Genomic DNA, 21,349 nt, shown 5'->3' on the forward strand with positions numbered 1-21,349 from the left:
ATCAATCAGGAAGAAATGACAGTAAATGGCACACAGAAGGAGACAATGGGACGCGACGCCTCAAAAGATAAAGGTATTGCCTATATTGAGTTCCCCCCTCCTCCTCCTCTGGACTCAGCATCAGAAACTTCAGACCCTGACAGGAAAGATTCCTGTGCATCTTCAGAGACAGAGACTGAAATGATGGAGGTGAATTTACTGGAGGAAAATGACAAACTGATGCTGACTGAGCCAATCATACGTATTCAGCCTCCCTCCCCAGTGCCACCTGGGACAGATGAATGTCAATCACATGCAGATGAGGAAGAGGAGGAGTCGGTCTTCCATCCAATTCCATGTAAGAAATTTACTTTCAAAGTTCCTGAGGGGGAGGAGGGAGAGGAGGAGGAAAAGAAGAAGGGCAAAGAAAAAGGATCAAAATCAAGGAAACATGACAAGAATGGAAACAACAAAGAATCTCACACTGGAACCAATGGTTCCAATGGTTCCAAGTGTTCCAACGGCAAAGCAGATGATTATGAATATGAACAAAATGGAAACGATCAATCATTAACTGACTGTTCAATAGCCACAACGGCTGAATTTTCTCATGACACAGATGCAACAGAGATTGACTCTTTAGATGGATATGAACTTCAGGATGAGGACGATGGCCTGTGCGAGCAGGCAGATTTCAGGCTGTTTAACCTCCCAGACAGCCGGAGAGATGTCTGGGCATCGGACACTTTTAGGTCCACTGAACGCTCTTTTCCCCAGACCAAATTGGAGGTCATTGAAGAGGAAAAAAACCATGAGGAATGTCAAAAGGACACTTACAAAAATGAACCCCATTCAAATGATGATAGTAAAGATGGGGTTCAAGGTCAGGACAAAAGGATCTCTGATAAAGAGGGATTTTCAGACACATACTTTAGTTATAAATTAGAAGAGGAGTTTAACTCTACTTTTAAGACTGTTGCCACTAAAGGGCTGGATTTTGACCCTTGGCCAAGTAAAGATGGAAATGAAGAACTTGTTGATATGGGTGGGACTCGGGGTAGTAATGGTGAGCCTAAGCCGTTTGGACTAGCAGTCGACGACCAGTCTCAGGCCACAACCCCTGACACCACCCCGGCCCGAACACCAACGGACGATAGCACACCAACAAGTGAACCAAATCCTTTTCCCTTCCATGAAGGGAAGATGTTTGAGATGACACGAAGTGGTGCAATTGACATGAGCAAGAGAGACATGGTGGAAGAGAGGCTCCAGTTTTTTCAGATTGGTGAGCATCATCACTTGGGGGGCAGATACAGAGTCAGGGCCTTGGAGGTAGATTCCTTCTCACAACAGTCGCACCAGGGTCAGGGTAACACTGTGGCTCCCCATGCCTCTGGAGTGATGACTACTGTTAGATCAGAAGGCTCAAATGGGGCTGGAAGTAGTAGCATATCCAGAGACTCAAATTTAAATTCTGATCCTAAATTCTCCACTAAAATTAGTCTCAAGTCTTCTGATAAAACCTCTGATTTTTTAAATAGCAGCGCTAAATGTAGAAGAATAGGCACTTTTGATTGTTCTACATCCACTGCCCCAAGAACAAATATAGATGGCTGTTATTCTGTAACTTCAAACTGTTCAAATGATTCTAATTTTGAGGCACTGAGCATGATGGAGAACTATTTTGGTAAAACACCATCAGATATCTCAGGTTATTGTTCAAATCCTAGAAGCTCTTTTGATAGAGAAGAACAAAGGGATTTTTTGGATTGGTCCCAACAGGGTCAGAATACATATTACCAAAGCACAGCTTCATTTTTACCTTCAGGCAAAAGCAATAACAGCATCAGCATCCCTGATTACCAGTATGTCTGCTCAAACTTACTGCAGGCAAGTAGTATTTTGTCTAACTTGTTGTCTTCTTCAGTGCCCACTGTACAGGAAGTCAGCAGGATAGAACCTACAATAGGCCAGGTTGAGAACAGCAGGGACACTGAGAGTCTTAATCATGTAGCAATAAAATGCACAGGAGCCAAAGAGGCCAAAGTTCAGATATGCAAGTCCAGGTTACCACTGAGAGTACGGAGTAAAACATTATGCACGGAAAGTCAGCCAATAGTGAAGAACCCTGGAAAAGAAAATGGAAATGAATTAAAAGTGACAAATCATAACGTGTACAAACTCAGGGAAAGATTGGATCCCTTTGGGAGTTTATTTCCCAAATCTAGAATTCCAGTAATGACAGTAACAAGTTCTTCTTCCTGTTTATTAGAGTACAAGCAGGTTAGAAGCAAATCAGGAGACAATAAAAAATATATTAAGATTGCCAAATGTAATAAAAATAAAGACAGATCCAGTACTGAACGCAGAAATACTTTATTGAAAAACCTAAGTAAATGTAGCACAAAAGAAACTTTCAGTCAAAACAGTACCAAACACACTGAAAACTTAAATTCTGTCAGTACCAAGGTAGCCAGTATTTTGGACCAAACAATACCCAAGGAGGGAAAGAGAAAATTAGAGAGGAAAACGTCCACTGAGGATGAAGAAAGCAACAGCCTGAGCACTACCAGGAAAACACCGTTATCAGTGTCTAGGTCCTCCAAATGCTTTTGTCCTTCACGCACTCCTACCTCCACCTCCACTACCACCAGCACCACATCAACACCTTCTGCTAATGATGTGAACGCTAAAGTTGAGCAGGCCAACAGTGATTGGATGAGAGCAAGCACAAGGAAGAGTAGGCGGACACATGGAGAGAAGAAACAAGATCAGGGTGATCAACCAGTCGCGACTGCGGTCACAGAGAACAAGACTAGTTTGTAAACTCTTTCTAAACACTTCTACTTTATCTTTCTCTGGGAGATGCATGCAACTGTTGTGGGTGCTCTGTGATGTGATGTTCTAAGTGTAGCTGTCACTTCTTTTCGTTCTTCTTACCTGTGTCCTGTGCCGTCTGATTTATAAAAACCAAACCAGTCAATGGCAGAGTGAACAATAGGTTTTTTCTTTAAACACAACAAATTTCATTTACATACTTACAGACATAATGATGTTAGCGAAAGAGTTGTCAGTAAATTAAAACACTACACTAAAACAATGAGTGCTTTATGATAGCACCAGGTGCTACTTTAAGAACAAACAAATCATACTAGTGTTACAATATCTTTGTTTACATCTAAACTACAGATTCTGGTTTTCCATTTTTGTTGGCATGAACTTGTAAATAAGAACATTTTTGAGTTGTCAGAAGCACGGTTTAAGGAACAAAAATGAAGAAAAAACAAAACAAAACAACCAAACCAAAAAAAAGAAATAAAATAATAAAATATCACTATCAAAAACAAAACCAGAAACTTGATACTTTTTTTAATTTTCCAAATCAGACACTGTATGAAGTAATGGTATCCAGTTAATATAATTTTTCATGATTCTATAACAAATTATTCTGTGCTTTCCCCAATATGGTGCTTTGTTCACTTCCTGTCTTCCTCTAAATGCCGTGCACGTTTGAATGGTGGAGACAAATTTACCAGCGACATCTGATTGAAGTAAAATGTGTTGTGGTCTCCCTGTTTCCAGTGGAGATAAATATTGTGCTATGTACCTTATCAATGTTGATTTTAGACATGAACTTCATCAAGGTTTGATGGTCAAGCTAACATACCGAGAGAAACAATGTTGGAAATGGTTAGCTCCATTGAAGCTAAACAATGAGCTCATCATAGCCTAGTTTGTTAACTACAGCATTAGCAATAGACTGAAAGATATATTATGTCGGTGACAGTTTTGCATGGAACATAAATAACCGGTATTCCATTTGTTTATAACCAATTTGGGAATGATAATGTTAAAGTGGAACCCAAAACCATAAATGTTAAAGCAACAATTCTGCTTTAAACAAACCAGTTTCCAGTGGTGGGCACAGCTAACCAAAAAGTTAGCTTTGATAACTGAAAAGATATCTTTTATAAGGCTAAACCAATAAACCGCCTAAAAATTTATCGGAAGCTACAGCTAACCGATAACTTTCAATTTTGTCTCCCATATGCTCTCAGCTACAATCAAGCCGATTTTGAGTTTAAACAGCGCCAAAGCTTCTAATAGAATCAAAGGTGATCACAAGCCCAAACACAGCCAATGAGTCAGCACTTCTGTCTTTGTGCGCCCTGCCACCTGCTGTAGGGAAGTGTCATTTACCTTGACAGCATACAGTGGTACAGCCATGAGGCAGAGGTCTTGAAATGGAAAGCAGGTTTGACTGGTTTTGATTTAGAAATCAAATTATTCCAGATAGAATAACTACATTAATGTAAACTCTTAAAATGTACAAAGTGATATATAACATATATCTGTTAATTTTAAAACAATGCACTAATTCTGAAGATTTGAACAATAACGCACAGATGCCCAAAGGGATTATGGATAAACTTAGCATCCGCTCATACTGATTGGTTGAGTAATTAATTCTATGTAAAAACCAACATAAGTGAAATAAGCATAACGTGTGTTGGTGTTTACAAATAAATGTGCTTTTGTAAAATATGTCTTTTTTTCATTTGTTTTTTAAAATGCATTTGTAAAGCCAAAAAGTCTGTTAAATTGTAATGGAAGATTTTTAAGATCTTGCTAGACAGAAACTAAGCGCATGTGTGATGACGTCGCAACTCTATCCGGTTAGGGAGACGCGGTTTCTTTCAGTAACAAGAACTGTCAAAAAACTTTGTTGTGTGTGGTTGGAGTTGTGTGGCGATAGGAATAGCCTTTTAAATGCTTGAATAACAATGTCAGTCGCACAAAGACATCAAATAATAGTGAAAACATGTTCATTGCACCCAGAATGTTGGCATTTTGGTCGTTGAACTTTGCAGTGCGGTGTCATAACAACGCATCAGTCAGTCTCTCTGTGAGGCGTCATAACATCCAATCGGTTAGTTGCTCCGTGTGGTGTCATAACAGTGGATCAATCAGTCGCTCCGTGCAGTGTCATAACAAGGGATCAGTCAGTCTGGTGGTCATGCTGTCTCCACTCCATAACCCCTTCTAAACCTGTATATCCCATGGATGGGAAATCTCACTTTTTCTTTGAGATAGTGACAAGCCAAAATGAGGTTGGTTTAAAGAATGCCTTTTCTTTCTCTTTTTGTATCGTTTTTTTCCCCTCTGTTGTAAATAGTCAATAAACTATCTCCATTTGTTTACTCTGAAGTCATGTTTAATCTCGAGAGTTTGCAAGGTTTCCTGTTTGACCTGGGAATGTTTGTGTGTGAACTCTGTGTGTGGTGTGTTGTTTTTAACCGTGTGGCTGCACACCACACACTGTACGACCAAACCTGTCAGATCTATGATTTTTTATCTCCACGTGTGTGGTGTCTCAGGTTTTGGAAAGCTACAGATAATTTTAAAATCCTGCAGTCGACAACACTGTGATATAACAGGTTGCCAGTAGATGGTAGTGTTGTATGCATTTTGACAGTGGTTATATCATATGGCCTGAGTCGCAATTTACGAGACTTTTCGGCTTTGCAAATGCCTTTTTTTTTTACACAAGTGAAAAAAATTACATATTTTACAAAAGCACATTTGTTTGTAAACACCAACACACACATTACATTGATTCACTTGTGTTGGTTTTTACATAGAATGAATTATCAACCAATCAATATGAGCGGAGGCTAAGTTTACCCATAATCACTTTGGGGCATCTGTGTGTTAATGTTCAAATCTTCAGAGTTAGTTCATTATTTTAAAATTAATAGATATGTGTTATATATTCACTTTGTACATTTTAAGAGTTTATATTAATATAGTTATTCTATCCGGAATAATTTGATTTATAAATGAAAACCATAAGTCAAACCTGCTTTCCATTTTAAGACATCTGCCTCATGCCTGGACCACTGTATGGTGTTAAGGAATAATGATGTTTCTTTTTTTTGTGGCAGTCTGGCTGCTAGTCCCCTTCTGCTGGGGGCAGAGTTGAGCTCAGCTCCTCTTAGCTACCTCACTGTTGCAAAATACATAGCAGACAGGAGCAAAAGGGATTATAAATGTTTTTCAATGTTACCAGCTATGTAAAAAAAAAAACATTAGCGGTCTAAAAGTTCTCACTCTCTCTCTCTCATCTTCAACCGCTTAGTCCAATTAGGGGTCGCAGGGGGCTGGAGCCAATCCCAGCAGTCATAGAGCGTGAGGCGGGGTACACCCAGGACAGGACGCCAGTCTGTCGCAGGGCCACAAACAGACAAGCAAACACAGACACTCCCACACGCACACCTACTTACAATTTAAAGATTCCAATCCACCTAACCCGCATGTTTTTGGATGTGGGAGGAAACCGGAGCACCCGGAGGAAACCCATGCAAACACAGGGAGAACATGCAAACTCCACACAGAAAGGCCACAGGCGGGAATTGAACCCATGACCTTCTCGCTGTGAGGCAACAATGCTAACCACTAAGCCACCGTGCTGCCCGGTCTAAAAGTTATCTGAACTAAATTTATCAGAAGGTAATTGGACTGATGATGGTTTTAAAACTTATCTGAAAAGCTAATGTGCTAACAAAAACATTATCTTCGACAATTATCGCTTATCAGATTAGCTGAACAGCGCCCACCACTGCCATTTTCCTGGGGGAGTGTGGGGAGATTATGGTTTGACGCCCCGATTGCAAGTAGAGGGAACTGCAAGTCGTAGATGACAGCGACAGCTTATATTACGCATGTCTGATTGGCGTACTTGCAGAATTGCAACCAATCTCCAGAAAGACCCAAACCTTGCCAAGGAGGTTGACTGTAGCTTTTAAGTCTTGAAATGCTCGAAGTTCCTTCTTATTACTGTGATGTCATGCCTACACTAAATTAAAAGAGAGAGGAAGAGAAGTCGTTACAACTCAAAATGAGAAAACTCACTCTGCGTGCAGTTGAGACCAGATATACACACAGACATGAATTTCTCAAAAAAAATGACCCTGTGTTAGTCTTTGTGTGCCTGCTTGGTCTGTAGCTATCATATGTCAGTTCTTCTGCTGTCTTAAAACACTGAAAGCAATTCATCTGACAAACTTGAAAGTCCCACGTAGGCCAGCTGCAGTATGTTTGTTCAACGTGTGCAGCTGGATTACTCTCGATTTCAAGTGGTGATGAATTGCTTTTATTAGGGTTTGGGGTTGTTGCTTGATAGTATGTTTGTTGTTGTGATGTGATGCAAAACCTTTGAATTTACTACTAATACTACAATACTAATACTACAATAATTAAAACATTTTAGTGTGGAAGCTTTTTTACTTTTCTGGCCTGATGGATCCTTGCTGCAATTCTGATTATTTTTTGTCATGTTTATTACTTGAATATTTATTTCTCATCAGCAAATGCTAAAATAGAGTTGGATTTAGTGGGGAGATCGCATTCACTGCTACTGATGAGTTCTATGTAGCAGACGTATATGTGTTTTAAACAATAAAAATGCATAAGCGTAGAGACAACCGTGTAGGAGTATGGGCTGTCGGTACATGTGGGAAAAGTTTGTCTAAAATGACTTGAAGAAAGTTGGGCCAGAAACGTTTGTTTTGGGACCGTGAGCTAAAGTTAGTCGTTGTATATGCTTATGAGTAATTGCACATCAAATCGCTTTTATGTTAGTTGAATAAGTGGAATTAACTCGGTGTTAAGTATCACCGTCAATTAATACAGCAATAGTACAAATGGACAAACTTTCGGTTCACAATCCCATTTTTTATTTTTATTTTTTTTATTAAATGTTAGCACTTTTCAGCCAGTGTTAGGCCATGTCTTTCTTATGAAGCATGACATACAACTACTTTTGAAGTTTTTGCCATAATCTCATAAATATTTATTGTTTGTTTCCTGCTCGTCCCCGTTTCATCACTTACTGCTGGACCACCCACAGGCCCTCAGAGTCCGTGTGAGAGAACAGACCTCCGCATGGCAATAGTAGCCGACCACCTCGGACTCAGCTGGACTGGTGAGCGCACATTTCACGTGCATATCACATGACCTCTCACCCGCATGTCACATGACCTCTCACCCTCTTTCTAAAACAAAAAAACTAATTACCTATATTAAAAAATAGGATTGTGCATGAATGGACATAATTCCAAATTCATGCAAAGACTGAAGCGCAGGTATCAATAACTATTTACTGTGTGAAGTCTTTATTGTTTATTCATATTCATGTGGTATGAATTTTACTCACATGTGACAGTATCAGCTGAAGTGGAGCTCTCAGATATTACATGTTTATAGTGTTTGTGTGATGCCCTCTGGTGGACATACAGTCAAGTGAGCGGTATTGCAGAAGTCACGTACATCACTCATAATGTACATCATATAAGAGTATGCAAACAGTAAAGCATAAAATAAGCTAAAGAAACTTAACATTATTATTTTTTGTTAATTTTGGCAACACATCATGCCGAGCTGTGTGGTTATAGCGCTTCATGCATCAATTCATTATCATAATGCACATAAGCATGTATGAAATATGCATACATATGAAAGTGTAACCGTGCAAACATTTTGCGATGCGCTGTACTTGAGTGGTGATAAGGGTGTGGCCGCTGCAGTTTGTTGAGCCACCTGCACTGCAGCACTGCTGCGTGGGTGTGTTTGAGTGCGCTATAACTGTGTTCATCTGTGCAAGTGCTGTTGGTTGTGTGTCTGTTGCAGTGGAAGAGCAAGTGAGCCCATTACTGGAAAGGAATCTAATCCATATTTAATGTGTTACCCCTGTTGCCTGCAGTGTGGTAGATCTGCTGCACGTCATGTTCCCAGAGCTGACATTTATGATAGCCAGTGTGCTGGTCTACACAAGCAGCATTCCTCTTTTTATAGCTTCAGATTGTATCTGGCACAGTGACTGGTGTTTATATTCATTATGTGGAAAAAACACAGTTTATGGCAGAGGAAATGCAGGGAAATGATTGATTATGTTTGCAAATCCATTGATAATAGATAACAGCTGTCCAAAGTGGAGAACACAGATGTAGATCCTAGTTTTCTTTGCTTGACAGTGGTTTTGCTTGTGGTCACAGTGGCATATTGCTTGTGTGAGAAGCTGTCTGTGTTCTAAACCCAGACACAAGTAAAAATACAGGGGAAATGTCCATGTTACCTGTCACATGGTACACGGAGGACCACCGTGACAGAGGAGGTTCCAGTTCAGTATGTTGACCTGCACATTTATAACAGATTATTACAACTTCACTGTTTTAGTGTTTAAATGATTTGGCCAGTATTTAGATGAGAAACACATCACAAACCAGAGGTGGGAGTGTCAAGTCATTCTCAAGTCATTACTCTGCAAGTCCCAAGTCAAGTCTCAGGTCAGCTTGAAAACAATTGGTGCTCATTATGACTTGAGACTGGACTTGGGACTTGCTTATTCATGACTCGTATGTATACCCACAGTATGTGGGTACCCACGATGGTCCCTGGACAAAGTGCAGAAGTCCCAGAGAACAAAGAGACCAGATAGACAGGAGATGGAGACAAGAAGAAGAGGAGTGTCTCTCCCTTATTTAGCAGGAGTAGGGGAAAAACTACAGAGGATCTTCAGACAGCACAAAACCCCAGTTTACTTTAAACCGGTTAACACCTTGAGACAGAAATTAATTCACCCTAAAGACATGATCCCTAGTTACAAACAGAGCAATGTAGTGTATTCTATCAGATGTCAGGAAAACTGTAACGAACACTACATAGGTGAAACGAAGCAACCTTTACACAAAAGGCTATACCAGCACCGCAGAGAGGGCACCAGTGGACCTCAGTCTGCGGTTCACCTCCACCTTAAAGACACTAACCACATGTTTGAGGACAAGGAAGTTAAAATATTAGCCAGAGAGAAGAAATCGTTTGAGAGAGGGGTCAAGGAGGCATTCTTTGTGAAACGTTTTAAACCCAGCCTTAACTGGGGAGCGGGTCTGAGACACACTTTATCCCCTGTTTACAATGGGGTACTCAGGTCAAAGGAGTATCAGTCTTTTGTTCATGGTAATGAGTCATTCACGTCATCAAGGGAGCCATCAGAAAGGCATCCATCCCATCATTAGAGGGACAGCTGTCCTGCCATTAGGTGTGCTAACTACAGCACAATAGTTGCTAATTAGAGCTATTGTTTACTCACTAGCCTATAGCAGTCTGCCTCTCAGTAGGAGGGGTCTGGTTAGGTTTAAAACTCCAGCTTTTGTTGGTTTCTGTTTTATTCTTCTCTACAAGAGTCAGACAGAAGTCAGACTTCCAGAGCAAGAATTTTAGCTGACGAAGCTTCTGCGATTTGAAGCGAAACGTCCTCGCGTCAAGCAACCCAGTCCAGTCGAAGATTCAAGCTTCTCTACGGCTCGAGAATAACTTGATGGTGACTTCGTCTCACCTCTGTCACAAACCACACTGATGTGCTATAGCAAGAAATAAACTCACAAAGTTAATCTCCCACCCAGAGCAATCTTAAATGTCAGCATTAAAAGAAATAAAAATAATAAATCCAAATAGCTTTGCTGAAGGGCACAATTTAGAACTAGAAATTGGGGGGAACAAAGTGCGAGGCCCGCAGGGCCGAAGCCCATAGGCCGGGGCTGTGGGGGCCGCTTTAGGCCCCCAGAAGCCAACGGTTTCTAGATAAGCTCAGATGCGTTCTGAGCACCCAGAACAGTAATTTTAATGTTTTGAGAAGACCATAAAGTGGACACCATTTGACTTATACAATTTGAAACTGTGGATATAAGTACTTTATTCTGAGAATAGCCAGCATTGATTTTATTAACATCCTGGTATAAATAAGGTATCACCACATGTGTAGAACTCAAAAAGAATGATAGGTTGAGTTTTCATTAAAAACACAACTGCAATGTGGTAAAATGTATTCATAAATATTAAAGAACAGGCTCTTAATAATTATTAACTATCGCATACTGTATTTTTTTCTCAAGATTTGTTTTTGCATAAGTTTGAAAAAACAACAGATCATAAGTTTAGGATAAACTACTTGTCATGAATTTAATTTTCGAAGTGGCACTAATGACAACACTCATACTGAACTCATACTGAACATAATTTTGCTTGCATAGACTGATTTTGGAGATCAAGCAATAATTGCAGATGGGCTTTCTGAGGTCCCAGATAGCTTTTCTGATTTCCTTTTCTAACTTTCAGAATTTAGTAAATTAGCATATGGTCCATTGATACTTATGTGTAGACACTAGTCCCTAGAGGCAACTATTTTTGGTTTCAAATCTGGGCAAATGCAGTCCCAGAAAATTCTGTATGTGACAAACAAGAAACGGGTGTTGTAAACAAGTCAATGCTGCTAAAAATACAAACTTGAAGAAACAAAGATACTATTCTGACATGGTTTTGCATATAAAACTGACATGGTTTGCACATAAGACTGGCATAGCATGTTTCAAGTACACACATATATGTCTGTCCCCCCTGGTTGAAAAGGTGGGGGGACATGTCCCCCCTATCCCCCACCAAATTGCGCCCATGGCTTTGATGCAGTGATATGAACAAATTGTTATGGTCATTAGTGAGCTGCCATGTGACTCATCTTCATTTTCGCTGTGGCTAGCACTTAGCTACTCAGCTGTATGTTCTAGGTTTAGAGGGCATTTTGGCCATTTAAAACACGATATCTTCTTTCACTGTTGCAAACTGTGATTGTAACCACTTTACTTATTTGTGACATATTTTAACAAAAAATGCTCGAGTGTTCTCTAAACAACAATAGCAGTGGTGCTTAGATGTCATCAATGGCTTGGTTTCTAGGCTAGCTTTAATGGGAAGTAGCACAAAGTACCTGAGAATATTGGAACAGAATTTTCAGTGCAAGTGTAAAAATATTGTAGGTAGCTCCTCCAATGCAAGCAGCAGTGCCTTTAGCAGCCATGAGGACAACAAGGCTTCTCAAGCAACTTGATTTGATATTCTTGACTTTTAAATTATAGTTATTGTGCATGTTAAAAGCTCCAAAGTAGAAGGTTCACTGATCCTTACCTGTCATTTATCAGAATTCAAAATTTTAGAGCTTGTCGATACAGTGTTACAAAGATTTTTCAGAACCGACGACTCCATTAATCCTATGCAAGCCATCCTAATAGCAGGGGAAATGACATGCTTAAACATTTCTGATTGTGAAGGTATTTTGTGACGTCACAAGTTTTGGCTTTGTGCCTTCACTTTAAAAAAAACAAACAACAAAAAAACAAACCTGTTTTTATAATTATTGTTGTTGTGTTTGTTACCGTTACAGAGCTGGCCAGGGAGTTGGATTTTTCAGTGGACGAGATCAACTACATCAGAGTGGAGAATCCCAATTCCCTGACAGCGCAGAGTTTCATGCTCCTTAAGAAATGGGTGCACAGGGATGGTAAAAATGCCACAAGTGAGCAGTTTGTGTTTGTTTGTGAAGGGGATTTAATGAGCCTTTTCTGTTATAGTTAATATTCAGGTATTTTTTCCATTGGCATACATCAGATTGCATATTGTGTTTGGTAGTTTGTTACATTGATGCTTTATGGCTTTACAACATGAAAGATGAAATGTTTTGTGTGTTACTGTCTCTAACGTCTCTCCGTTCCCCCCTAGCGGACACTTTAACTGCGGTGCTGGCTAAGATCAATCGGTTGGATATTGTGACTTTGCTGGAAGGGCCCATATTTGACTACGGTAACATTTCAGGCACACGCTGCTTTGCCGATGATAACGCAGTATTCCCGGATCAGTCCGATGGTAAAGTGTAGTCCACCCCAGCTGAATTCTATCTCTGTCTATCCCTTCACCTTTTTCACCTCCTTTTTCAGCTTGGTAGTCCGTTAGACCAAACTGTCTGTATGAACAAATACAAAATCAGTGATTCTTGACCCATCAGTGGAAGTTAAATGAGCTCATCCAACATCAGGTTTATCAATCAAAGCCATCAGGTAATAATAGAAATTTATTCAGTCACCTGACTGGGCAGTGCAGTTAATTTACTGTGCTCAGTTTCTGGTTGATTGTTAGTATATTAACAAAGAAAACTCCCAAACCATATTCCACTACATCCAACTTGAATAATGTGGAACAAACTGTACTGTGCAGAAATCTTAAGAATGAACAAAGATGCTGGAAAAATACTGACAAGCTACTAAATGTTAAATAATGAGCAGTAAAAATATGTAAACTTTAAGGGCCCATTCACACTATGATGTGAAGTGGCTGATGTTGGCTGACATAGCAGAATCTCAAAAATCTGTGAAACGCTGGAGAAAGCTCGCTCCAGGGCTCCAAATTTCCTGTCTTCGATGTAGGTTGATGTCCCTCAGTGAAGGGCAACTTTTGGCAGAGCTCAATGTTTCGCAACAGCCCGCAGACTTACTATATAGCATGTACTGTACTTCAGTTTTCGTTGTCAGAGGGTGGGCGTCTTGGTAGCACACTCTGTGGAACAGTAGCGTAGCTTGGCGGAGCTGATAATCAACTCAACTTTGAGACGTCACGTGACGTAGCCTGTATAAATTTGACTTCTGCGATTTCATCACTTGCTACTGGTGCATTGTCAAGAGAGGTTCTACATATTTTTTCACTCATGTGTACCTATTGGTCTAAAAAAAAAAGACCAATAGGTACAATCAGGTGTAGTCAGATGCAGAGCTGGTGCATTGATATTGTCCCCCACCAGAAAGCATTTGTACCTTTGATAAATCATGTTCAGAGCAGTTGCACCTCACTGACATCTGCATGTAGCATTATTGTCTGTGGTGAGGTTGCAAACTGAAGCAATGCTGTTTATGAAGTGAACTGAAAACCATTCAACAAAATAAGAGTCAACACTCATGAAAGAATACAAACCTACACGTTACTTTTGCACTGCTTCACCTCAGGGATCTTTGGTGACTGTTGTCCGTTGTGCGCTTTGATAGGTTGTCACTAATCCTTTAGTCTGCCAGAAATCTTTTTCACTTGCATCTGCTTTCTTGATACCATAGTACTGTTATGTGTCGGACGCAGCTCGGAGAACCGACCAGCGTTTGAAGGACCCAGTATGAAATAAGCAGAGCACGGTACAAAGGCTAACTGAATTTAATACATAACAGTGATACATAAAAAACAAAGTGCGGTCTGGCGTGGTGCGCTCCCAGCAGCGCTAACGGTCCGGAGCCAGAAGCTGTTCGGACTCAAGGACCCCGCCGACACCCCCCAGGTGGCCGCAACAAACCGAGTCTGTGAAAGAAGGAACCATTATGTGAGTCCACACTCTACACACAGAGAGAACACTTAAAGGTGTACAAACAGCAAACACTTCCTGGCTTGATTACTAATCAACTTCCCAACCTGCAGGCATGGAACATCCAGTTCACAAAACTCCACTGCAGTGGAAGTCGATACATGACTAACATACAGCTCAATATAAAAAGGTGTGAGGGACACCACATTTACTGACTGTATAAATGTTAGTCACAAAATCTAACGTACCTCAGGAAGTGTGCTGACGAGCGTGAGACCTCACCCCCTCCTCTTTCACAGACCGTGCATCAAACCTGGACGTTCTCTGCATCCACTGATGATGAGATGGCTCCCGAGACGACGATCTCACCCGTCTGGTCACAAGGTCGAGTCTCTGGCAAATACACACTGTGCACTCCAGTCTTAAATGCCACCATGTTCCAATCCATGCAGATGCACCACAGCTGTGAGTCCTGATGAGCCGCAGGTGATCAGCCTCAGGTGATCAGGGTGAGGTCCTGATAAACTCAGCAACACAGCCACTCAGTTCCAAATGCAAGCCACCTGGAAGGAGAAACAAAGGACAGAAACAAAAAGGCAGCCAGGCCCCCCCAGCCATATAACAAGTGCTGTGCACCTGGTACACTATTTTATGGTTTAAAGTGTGCTACTATGATTGGTTGATATTACATTCAGAACATAACACAACCTTGAATAATAAACATGGTATATCTAACCCTGGGTTTGCTGGATTTGCATCCATTACTCGCCTCATGGTTCTTAAGACTTTTGCACAGTTTAATTTGAATATGTATATTCCATTTTGGGGGCATGAAAACTTCTAGGACTGTTTGTTGATTTACAAAAGCATGTACGCTACAAATGAACCTGTGTCTCCATCCCATCTTCTCAAAATCTTACTAAGCAGGCTAAAAAAAATGAATGAGGCTCATTTTTCAGGCACTGTTTCATAATTTGGTTTCACAATAATTATTTTATGTGTTGTAACTTTTAAAGTTTGATTTCAACCCACAAACATCCAACACATCTGTGTTTGACAATTTGTGCAATTCTGACATACATAAAAAGCATAACTTACAATATAGTCATTAGTGTATAATAGTGGCATGTGTGCATGGAGTCTTTCTGTCTCTTTCTTGCTCTGTTTTTCTCTTAAATATTTTTTAATGAGTTTAAAGTCAAGAGCTTCATTGCAGAGGCAGTGTTGCCCATTTAATACCCTTGTCACTTGATTTAATAACTTTTTGACATTCCCTACATTCTAAAAACCCTCTCCAGTGACAAATCTGGCAAATTCCACACAAACCAGTTAGTTTGGAAATAGATTTATTGGTGCTGGTGCTGGAGTTCTCTGCTTATACATGTGCTGCTCTGTTTCATGCTAAAAGCTAAGACAGTCATGACTAGTCAGACTAGTACACAAAGACTGTCTTTTCATTTTGAAAAAAAAAATGTATAGAACCAATCTGAGTGTTGTTATGGATGTGACATCACATCTTGGAGCACTATATCATAAAATTGCAAAAACAGCTGTATGTGTATACACTAAACCACAAAAGAAATGCAAGTATGTTTTAATATTGCTTTATGAGTAAAATTTCTGTCAAATTGTCACATACAATGGTAAATGAAGGTGTGTCTGAGTTTATCAAGCTGATAAAGAGAGGGATAACATTCTGGATCAGATCTCAGTGAATAGCGCGTGTGACCACCATGTGAGCAATGAGCATGAACACGGTGATCCAGAATTTCCCATAAGGGTTCTGTGATCTGTCGCGTGTCCTCCCTGTGTCACAGAATCTCCTCCTTAGCTGGATGATAGTTGACGCATGAACATTTAAACATTTGGCTGTGTTCCGCGTTGTCAAACATCCAGCATGCCAAAGGCACGTTCACGAAGATTTTCAGATAGGCGTGGCATGGCAAAAATGCAACATATTTCAAATTTTACAAATTTCACTCCTAATTGTTACCGACAGTATGTCATTGCTCAAAACATACCACACCTCCATAATTCTGTCCAGGTGTTTGCCGGCAACCGTGGTCGTGTTTGTGGGCAAACGCATGCTCTGTGACTTGAAGCTCACTATTTGTAATCTGCATCTCCGTGATAGACTGAAATAACAATTACTCTCCTCCCTACTGTTTATAGTAAAACTTACATTTCTTTTGTTGTTCAGTATATAAAACAAAAAAATTACTGCTATATAGTCTTCAACTGTCTTCCCACTTCACCAGTTGGGAAGACAGTTATTTACAATGTACAAATTTGACATCTTGAATACCTCATCATGTAACCCAGGGACTTTCATGACATTTCAGAGAGCCAGTAGTGACTTCTGGTGACATTTTTATTTGTATTTATTTATTTTTTTATTTTTTTGTTTGGCAACGCTGTGCCATGATTAAATTTCCAGCAGTCATCTTTACACAAAGATCACTTTTATTTCTGCAACGGTGGAGCAAGGGTGGTCTTCTTTGTAAAGATGACAGATTCAGAACATCCACAGATGCATGATTGTTGCTTAGTGTGAAAGTCTGCTTGTGCTAACGTTGTCGGCTTACGATGATACACTTTTAACACACTCCAATTTTTTTCCTCCCCCCAACACATCCCTGAGTGTTTGTGGCTGTAGATCATATTTGACCTCTGTGTTTTCTGCCTAAAATGGCACTCACAGATGAACTGAAAATAAAATGCCTTTTACTTTTTTATCAGAGATGAACGTTTGTTGGGAATTTGCAGATTTGATTTGATGTGGAACGTATTGGCTTATGGTGTCATGCCTTTAGGCATGCTAACTGCAGTTGGTGCTCACAGTTATATGCCGTTATCATCAAACACGGTTAGTGTAACTCTGTATGCTAGTGCTAACTGCTAATGCATGGCTGCATATGCAGACGCTAACTGTGTTGTTTGGCGTTTTCTTTAATGCAGCCCGTCTGTTTTGCCTGGCAGCAAAATGCATCATGTCGATGTAATTATATCTGGTGGGTTGTACATTCCACATCTGGAAATCTGGAAAGTCACAGAAAGTTTCATTTGTTTGAACGAAGTGTGTAATTACATGTCACTGCTGGTAGCTGTAGCCTTCCTGTCATCTCCGGAGCTCCTTCAAGCCTCCCTGCCTCTATTATGCTCCACTGCAGCTTCTCCCTGCCTCCTCCTCCTCCTCCTCTCTCCACTGATCAACTAAATCCAAAAGCAAATTCCTTTTTCAGCGCTAAAGCACAACTAACCAGCTCATTGCTACCTTTTGCTAACATCACTGGCTTCCTGTGACTTACTGCATTTGGATCAGCGGCAAAACTCCAGCACTTATTAACTTGCAGAACAACCAAGCTTTGAACTTAACAGTACATCAGGGAACCACGAGGCTTCATCCTTTGTGAATGTCGCAGATCCGTGCTGTGCTAATTGGGCGTCACCTGCCGTTAACCCACAAGCTTCAACATGAGCTTATGTGCAGCAGCGTAGCCTCTTCAACAAGCTGCTGTGTGAATGTGCAGCATTCGGCGCCTGGTTGAAAAGGTGCCACTGCAAACATTTGTAATCTTGCTTATCGAGTCAGATAAGCAAAACCTTCCCTCTTGCAGCTCCTCAGATATTATTGTCTCCATCTGCCACATGTTTTTTGCATTGAGCTGTTTTTGTCCTTTGCCGTCTCTTCTAACTGTTGTTCTTTTTGTTGTTGTTGTTGTCTGTCTCCTGTGAATCGTGATCACTAATAGCTCCAAAATGTCTTACCCCTCCTCCTGCATCCTCCCTGTGCCCTCACCCTTCTCAGTCTATCATTTGTCCCCTCGCTCTTTGTATTTCCCCTCCTGTCCAGTGCCTCCCTCCTTCCATTTCCACCTCTCCTCCTCCCTTTTCTCCTGTTCCCTTTTCCTTCTCGCCCCCTCCTCCTACTCCTCCTGTTGAACCCCTGCTTGCTGCTCCTGTTCTCCCTCACTGTCCTTTGGTTATAAACTGCTCGTTAGTCTCTCCTCCTGCCTCCTGTCCACCCTCGTCTCCTCCTCTTACTCCCTCCCAATCCTCTCTTCCTTTTGTTCACGACCTTCCCTCTTTTCAGCTTGTCCCCCATTCTCCTCCTGCTCCCTCTTCCCCTTCCTCCCACACTTGCCATGCCTTGTGTGCTCCTTCTCCTTCCTCCTTTTCAGCTCACCCTCAGCATCTCACTCCTCTGTCTCACTCTCTCAGTTCTCCCTTGCCTACTCTTCAGCTCTCCACCCCTTCATCATCCCCTCTTCCTGCTGACTGCCATCCTTTTCTCCCACCCCATCTTTCTTTTTCTCCTTCTCTGGATGATCGCTCTCCCTCCTCCCCTCCATCCCCTCCTCTCCCTCCTGGTGTGCCTCCTTACTTCCGGCGTGACCACTCAGTTCCTGACTTCTATATCTAGGACCTCTGCTCGTCTTTTCCTCTTCTTCAAGCCAACAAAACCTCTTTTTGCTTCTGTGCTCAAACTGACAGCAAATACAAACTGACAAACTTTCACCAATAAAGCAGTTCTGCAAAAGGTTAACCCAATAAATAAATAAAGGAACTGCAGTACTTCCTGCAGCAGTAATAACGTCAGTGTGAGTGAAAAATGTGTAGTTTCTAGGTTGCATTTTACATTATGTCTTTGTTCACGTTTCTCTCTCTTTGTGATTTGGTTTTGTTCCTTCTGTCCTGTGCTGCTTCATCTGTCACACACAAAAGGAAGAGTAATTTAAAGAGACGCTATATAAACCTTCACATACAGAACAGCTCATCTCACCGAAAAGCCCCACTGCATGTTAGAATTTGCTGTTTGGAAATTAAAAACAAGACAATGCAGAAGAAAACTCAGCTTGTTTTGCACTTATAACTTAAATATACAACCCCTGGCAAAAATTATGGAATCACGGCCTCGGAGGATGTTCATTCAGTTGTTTAATTTTGTAGAAAAAAGCAGATCACAGACATGACACAAAACTAAAGTCATTTCAAATGGCAACTTTCTGGCTTTAAGAAACACTATAAGAAATCAGGAAAAAAAAATTGTGGCAGTCAGTAACGGTTACTTTTTTAAACTAAGCAGAGGGAAAAAAATATGGAATCACTCAATTCCGAGGAAAAAATTATGGAATCATGAAAAACAAAAGAACGCTCCAACACATCACTAGTATTTTGTTGCACCACCTCTGGCTTTTATAACAGCTTGCAGTCTCTGAGGCATGGACTTAATGAGTGACAAACAGTACTCTTCATCAATCTGGCTCCAACTTTCTCTGATTGCTGTTGCCACATCAGCTTTGCAGGTTGGAGCCTTGTCAGGGACCATTTTCTTCAACTTCCACCAAAGATTTTCAATTGGATTAAGATCCGGACTATTTGCAGGCCATGACATTGACCCTATGTGTCTTTTTGCAAGGAATGTTTTCACAGTTTTCGCTCTATGGCAAGATGCATTATCATCTTGAAAAATGATTTCATCATTCCCAAACATCCTTTCAGTTGATGGGATAAGAAAAGTGTCCAAAATATCAACGTAAACTTGTGCATTTATTGATGATGTAATGACAGCCATCTCCCCAGTGCCTTTACCTGACATGCAGCCCCATATTATCAGTGACTGTGGAAATTTACATGTTCTCTTCAGGCAGTCATCTTTATAAATCTCATTGGAACGGCACCAAACAAAAGTTCCAGCATCATCACCTTGCCCAGTCCAGATTTGAGATTCATCACTGAATATGACTTTCATCCAGTCATCCACAGTCCACGATTGCTTTTCCTTAGCCCATTGTAACCTTGCTTTTTTCTGTTTAGGTGTTAATGATGGCTTTCGTTTAGCTTTTCTGTATGTAAATCCCATTTCCTTTAGGCGGTTTCTTACAGTTCGGTCACAGACGTTGACTCCAGTTTCCTCCCATTCGTTCCTCATTTGTTTTGTTGTGCATTTTTGATTTTTGAGACACGTTGCTTTAAGTTTTCTGTCTTGACGCTTTGATGTCTTCCTTGGTCTACCAGTATGTTTGCCTTTAACAACCTTCCCATGTTGTTTGTATTTGGTCCAGAGTTTAGACACAGCTGACTGTGAACAACCAACATCTTTTGCAACATTGCGTGATGATTTACCCTCTTTTAAGAGTTTGATAATCCTCTCCTTTGTTTTGATTGACATCTCTCGTGTTGGAGCCATGATTCATGTCAGTCCACTTGGTGCAACAGCTCTCCAAGGTGTGATCACTCCTTTTTAGATGCAGACTAACGAGCAGATCTGTTTTGATGCAGGTGTTAGTTTTGAGGATGAAAATTTACAGGGTGATTCCATAATTTATTCCTCAGAATTGAGTGATTCCATATTTTTTTCCCTCTTCTTGGTCTAAAAAAGTAACCATTACTGACTGCCACAATTATTTTTCCTGATTTCTTATAGTGTTTCTTAAAGCCAGAAAGTTGCCATTTGAAATGACTTTAGTTTTGTGTCATGTCTGTGATCTGCTTTTTTTCTACAAAATTAAACAACTGAATGAACATCATCTGAGGCCGGTGATTCCATAATTATTGCCAGGGGTTGTATTATTATTCTACATTTCAGTCATAGCTGTGTGACTTTTGAAAAAATAACTTTTAAAGGGGTTTTATTATACAACTTTGTAGACCATGGGCCTCATTTATAAATGATATGTATGCACACAAATACAAACTGGAATTTATAAATCATACATTGAGAATGTGTGTATGTTCTTCAAGGCAAGTCAAGTCTGACACTTTGTAGTACAAATTAAAAATAAGACAAAACACAGCTGAATGTATAATAAAACAAAGCAGCCAATGGCACAGAGCATTTCTTTCTGTACACAGACACTAACTAACATTAGCATTCACAAACTGCACAGTTAGTAATGGTTTGCAGCCCTTATTTATTTGCTTGCTTGTTAATTTTGGTTGCTGTAAATGATTTCAGCTGCCATTCATGCGTGTGGAGGCCCTGATACCCGTATATTCTCTTTAGAGCCATAGAGAGACAAAATGTTTATATATACTGTGCCCTCCAAATGTACTGCAACACTTGGTATTTCACACATTTTAATTTGTTTATGCCATTTCAAATACAAAAAAATAAAAAAATTCTATCTAAACTTAAACTGAAAG

At 40.4% G+C, this 21,349-nt stretch overlaps 1 protein-coding gene across 11 annotated transcripts in view; it reads left to right on the plus strand.

Moving 5' to 3' along the window:
• LOC117531578 (ankyrin-3-like) overlaps positions 1-21,349 on the plus strand; it is a 233,287-nt gene that overhangs the window by 202,585 nt on the left and 9,353 nt on the right. For 9 of the 11 annotated variants that reach the window (XM_034194697.1, XM_034194699.1, XM_034194698.1 and 6 more), the window contains 3 exons: positions 7,889-7,963; positions 12,251-12,382; positions 12,586-12,729. In XM_034194697.1, coding sequence (XP_034050588.1) covers positions 7,889-7,963; positions 12,251-12,382; positions 12,586-12,729 — 351 coding nt within the window. Of the gene's footprint in view, positions 1-7,888; positions 7,964-12,250; positions 12,383-12,585; positions 12,741-21,349 lie in introns of those variants that run through there. The other 2 variants (XM_034194706.1, XM_034194709.1) reach the window with 1 other exon arrangement.

The sequence above is a fragment of the Thalassophryne amazonica genome, chromosome 18 (genome assembly GCF_902500255.1).
Source record: "Thalassophryne amazonica chromosome 18, fThaAma1.1, whole genome shotgun sequence".
Taxonomy (NCBI): Eukaryota; Metazoa; Chordata; class Actinopteri; order Batrachoidiformes; family Batrachoididae; genus Thalassophryne; species Thalassophryne amazonica.